The 5,175-nt window shown below is 43.1% G+C and overlaps 1 protein-coding gene across 1 annotated transcript; it reads left to right on the top strand.

Moving 5' to 3' along the window:
• The first annotated feature begins 1,187 nt into the window (after nucleotides 1-1,187).
• Nucleotides 1,188-3,415, top strand: LOC109299833 (uncharacterized protein F54H12.2-like). The gene is made up of 2 exons (XM_019520341.1): nucleotides 1,188-1,560; nucleotides 2,178-3,415. Exons 1-2 carry the CDS (start codon nucleotides 1,188-1,190, stop codon nucleotides 3,413-3,415), a joined length of 1,611 nt encoding a protein of 536 aa, XP_019375886.1.
• Nucleotides 3,416-5,175: the final 1,760 nt, after the last annotated feature.

Genomic DNA, 5,175 nt, shown 5'->3' with positions numbered 1-5,175 from the left:
CAGATTTGGTGGATATGCATCAGTTTTCCAAGAACAACGGTGGGGTTAAGCTCATCTTAACAGCGATAGACATATTATCAAAGTATGCCTGGGCCGTAGGTCTAAGACAAGTCAGGTGGTGAAATAGCTTGGGCCTTTAAAATCATTTTTACGGAGGGCCGTGTACCTCGAAAATTAAAGACTGATTGGGGAAAAGAATTTTTAAATAAGTCTTTAAGCAAGCTGTTAAAACAGTATAATATTCACCATTTCATGACGAATAGTGAAGTGAAAGCAGTGGTGGTAGAGAACTTTAACAGAACATTAAAATCATAGATGTGAAAGTATTTTACAGCCCACAACACCTTTCGCTACATTGATGTGTTACCAGAACTTATAAAGAGCTACAACCACAGTTTTCACAGAACTATCCACACCAGGCCTGTTGACGTGAACTTCTCAAACTCTCAAAGGGTGTGGAAAATTGTGTACGGGGACTATTTCAAAATAAAACCAGCAGCACCCGTGTTTAGAAAAGGAGACCACGTGAGAGTCTCTAGGACCAAAGGGAGGTTTGAAAAAGGTTATGAACAAACATTTACCAATGAGATTTTCATAGTGGATGAAGTCCTTAGACGCATGCAGACGCCTGTATACCACCTAAAAGATTATGAAGACGAAACTATCGAGGGTTCTTTCTACCTTGAAGAACTACAAAAAGTGAACCCCAAACAGGACAGAGTTTACAGGGTTGAAAAAGTTCTAGCAATGAAAGGAAAGGGAAGAAAGAAGTGCTTGTTGGTGAAATGGTTGGGGCAGCTGTCTAAATTTAACAGCTGTGTGGAAGCTAACCAAGTTTGTAACATATAGGGGTACCTCAGACAGAAGACCAAGATGTGTGATGGCGACTTTTACATTACTTTGCCCAGCAACGCATGCGCCAGCATTTTTCTGCAGAACACCAGCTCAAGCTTTACCATACAACTGGTTAAACTTCTGGATCTGCTGGGGAACTGGGAGATAGGGTTAGCACGAATACAATACCCGCACAGCTGGAACAATATCAATGAAGACATACCTTTCAAAATCATTTCTGGGACTAAAAAATGGGGGTACAGCCTGCCTCAGGGGTATTATACAACCATCACAGAATTACTGGATCTTATAAACAATACAATTACCACCATTCCTGTCCACCCTAACTAGTTATGCACCATGACCAAGCATTCAGGAAAGTGAGACTTAAATCCAAAGATAACTCTTATGGTTTTTATACACATGGTGAGCTAGCCTATATTTTGGGAATGCTACCTGGAGTCTCTGCTAAAAAAACACCCTTCCTTGCTGATGTTACTGGTGGGTTCAATTTGCTGTATGTCTACACGGACATTGTGGAACATCAGCTTGTCGGGGAGTTTTCGGTACCTTTGCTACGCTGCGTCCCTATCCGTGGGGCCAACAACGAGTTTGTCACCATCACATATGACAACCCACATTATGTCCCCATCAGCCAGCACTACATCGACAAAATCAGCATTGAAATAAAGACGGATCAGAACAAACACGTCTCATTTCACTTTGGTAAGGTGATCGTTAAGCTTCAACTATGCCCCCAGAAGACTTTGAGATTTTAAAATAAGTAAAAGCACAATTATGATGGTAAAAAACTATGGGGATCCTAATTTGTACAGAAATTATTATAAAGCCCAGGCTGGGTATGGTCTTCCTGGATATCAGGGGGTGCCCGTGATGTATGGGGCTAGTGTGGGTGGCATATTTTGCAGCCTCTTTAGAAAAGCCATTCCACTTTTGAGAAGGGGTCTGGAGATTATTAAGCCCCATGCTAAAAATGCGGCACAAAACATAGCCAAAGATGTGATTGGTCATGTCGCCTGAGCTGTTCTAGATAAGGTGGTCAAGCTGGCAAAGCAGGAGGGGTCCAGTCTCATGTATATTCAAAGAAAGAGCCTTAAAAGAAAGAGAGACGCTACAGACTCTGGACGTGCAGGACCTCCTCAACCCCTTAAAAAGAAGAGGGTAAATCAACGGGGCAGCCAGACATGAAAAACCAAGCAGCAGCCTGTGAGAAAGAAGGTGTGCTCTCCTGGAGGAAACAGAAATATATTTTAACCACCATGGCCTTTGTTCACTGTGGGTTGAAGAATGCGTCAAATCTGAACTGGATGTGTTTCAAATAGCCCCTACCCAGACCTGCATTGAGAAAAGCCTGTATGTTGAGATCCCCCGGCTCTCAGCTATTACCAAATCCAGCCCCCTTGATGTTTTCATACCTGGGAATGGCAAAGATTACATGGATTTGAACAATACGCTGCTGTACCTTTGCTGCAAGATTGTAAAAGGCAATGGAACTGATCTTGATGCGGGGGCAGCGGTGGGTTTGGTGAATTTCCCACTAGCCTCTGTCTTCAGTCAGCTGGATGTCATTCTGGGAGATGGTCTGATAAGTCAGAACAACAACTGTTACCCCTACCGAGCTTTCATTGAATCGGTTCTCAACTACAGCAATGACACCCTCGCCACACAATTTTCTGCCAGCCTGTTTTACAAAGATACCCAAGGCCATCATGAAATGGTTGCACAGGATGGTGATAATCAGGGGTTTCGGAGATGGGCAAACCTGACAGACCGAAGCAAAAAGATAGAGCTGCTTGGTCATCTCCATAGTGATTTGTTTTTTCAAGAAAAACAGTTGCTGAATGGCATGGATGTGAAAATTAAGCTGACACGCAGCAAAGATGCCTTCTGCTTGATGGGTACTACAGCGGCTGGTCCCTGTAAACTAAAAATCACATCTGCCTCACTTTCTATGAAAAAAGTGAAGGTAGCACCGGGCATCCAACTGGGCCACATGGAGGCCTTGCTTATGGCCAATGCTAAATACCCCATAGACCGCATGGGTATGAAAGTGTTTAGCATTCCTGCTGGCAGCTGCGTTAGCAACCAGGAGAATCTGTTTCTGGGGCAGTTGCTCAAACTCATCGTCATCTGGTTCGTGGATAACGATGCCTTTAGCAGGAATTATGCTAAGAACCCCTTTAACTTTAAACATTACAATATTAATTTTGTGGGCCTCTACGTCGATGGAGAAAAAACCCCAACAAAGCCCCTACAACCAGATTTTAAGAATGGTAAGTGCGCGACAAAATACATGCAGCTGGTACAGGCAGCTGGTAAACATACGAAAGACCGGGCCCTGGTAATCAACCATGAGGAGTTTGCTCTGGGGTACACCTTATTTGCCTTTGACCTGTCCCCTGACCAGGAGTGTGCTGATCATTATTCGCTGATTAAAACTGGGAACCTGAAAGCAGAAATAGGCTTTGCTGCAGCTTTGCCCACCACGGTTAACAAGATTGTGTATGGGGTCTTTGACAATGTCATAGAAATAAATCAGAGGAGAAATGTCCTTTTTTGACTATATGTGAAGATGGAGACCGAACAGCTTGTCAGGGTTTTATCCTCAGACCCTTATGCCAAAGAAACTTTCTTAGATGTTTTCCCCTGTGACTGGCTTCCTAAGACTCGACTGTCTAAAAGGCCCCTGAGCTTGGCGGTCAACATGCACCCACGTAATCAACCTGGAGAACACTGGTTGGGTGTTTACTTGGAGGATCGGAGAATTTTTCGACTCGTACAGTCATGCCCCAACAGCGCTCTCTTTCCTAAAAGCATTATGTTGTTTTTAAACAAGAACGCTACCGACACTGTTTTTCAGATGAAACAGTTACAAGACCCCCAGATACCATTGTGTGTTTTTCCTACAGCACCGTAGCAAGGGGCTATCGTTTGAACAGATTTTAAAATTGTACTATTCCGACGATTTAGCACAAAATGATAGGGTAGTGATGCATTTTGTAAAAAGTAAATATAAAAATTTCCCTGTGGCCAGGCCTGCTCAAAACATGTTTCGACATGCCCAGACATGTATTTCTTGCTATGACTTTCATGAATACTTTGTCTAAATAAAACACTCAGCTGATGTTGTGTAAATAAAGCTGTTGTTACTTAAATGTGCGTGTGTGTTTTCATTCAAAAAATCCTCTGTAGACAAAAATTTTATAGCAGTATAGAATAGTTTATTTCAAAGCACAAAACTTTACCTGGAGAGCCAATGGCTTTTAGAAAGTTTTTCGCTTCTTAGGTGGTGTTCTTGGTATTTCTTGGTCTGAGTCAGATACTTTCAGTCATTCCAGATGATCACGATTCACGACGTTGCCCATAACAGAAAATGGTACATTCAGCTCAGCCATGGTTTTCATAAAGATGTCCCAGCCTTTAGGTGGGTGTTTAGTAGTCCCAGTGTGAGTCTGAAGGGTTCTCCGGACCAAGTCGAGCATGTTAGACCCCTTGACAAGCATCCCTTTGTAGACGAAACCCCCTTGGTCATCCCGAGAAATATCCTTGTGCTGGCTCAGCTTAGTGAGCAGTATTTTAGCATTTTTCCTGTATTGGGCATGCACGTTATCCAATACTTCCTGAACAACTGTGTCAGTTTTTGTGGGGGTTTCTAGGGGGTATCCAGCTTCTAGGGGGGTCTGTTCCAGCAGAAATAGAGTTAATTTCCCTCTGTCCAGATCAACCTGCTTTACGTAGGTCAGGTATTTCTGAAGCATGGATACATACAGTTTAGCCTTATCATATTCTGCTAAACCCGGTCTTTGCAGAATATCCCTCATTTCAACATCCAATAAGCGGGTTGCCTTGGTTCTGATATTTTCCTGAGGCGGTGGGGGAGCCCTTAATTGTTCCAGCTCATGTTTGGGCACCAGGTACATTTTTTCTGCGTGCTCCATCACCAGCTAGCCAAAAGCCCCATAATCAGAGGAAGACCAAAACTTAGCAGAGGTCCGATAAATCCCCCAGACTTTTTCACCAGCTGTTTCTTTTTTTAAAGAGGTAATCTTTTGTTACTTAGGTTTTTTATGATCCCACGTCTCTTTTTCGGCACGCAAATTTGATGCGGTGTCAAAGGGATGTTTTAATCACTTCTACCCCAGATGCTTTTAGATTAAGAACAGGGCTTTTTCCTCCTGACCAACCAGCTGCTTACACTTTTAAAAAAACAGCGGGTGGGAATAAAAAGAGATGATGTAGCAGCTGCCTCTTCTTAGCTCTCTAGATGGTGGAAGGAGAACATGTCTAGCCATGTAAAAAGAAATTTGGTTCTCTTAAAAC

The sequence above is a fragment of the Gavialis gangeticus genome, unplaced genomic scaffold (assembly GCF_001723915.1).
Source record: "Gavialis gangeticus isolate Ggan-Ray unplaced genomic scaffold, GavGan_comp1, whole genome shotgun sequence".
In the NCBI taxonomy this organism is placed as follows: Eukaryota; Metazoa; Chordata; order Crocodylia; family Gavialidae; genus Gavialis; species Gavialis gangeticus.
Note: the sequence above shows the minus strand (reverse complement) of the source record. Positions and strands in the feature narration are given on the sequence as shown.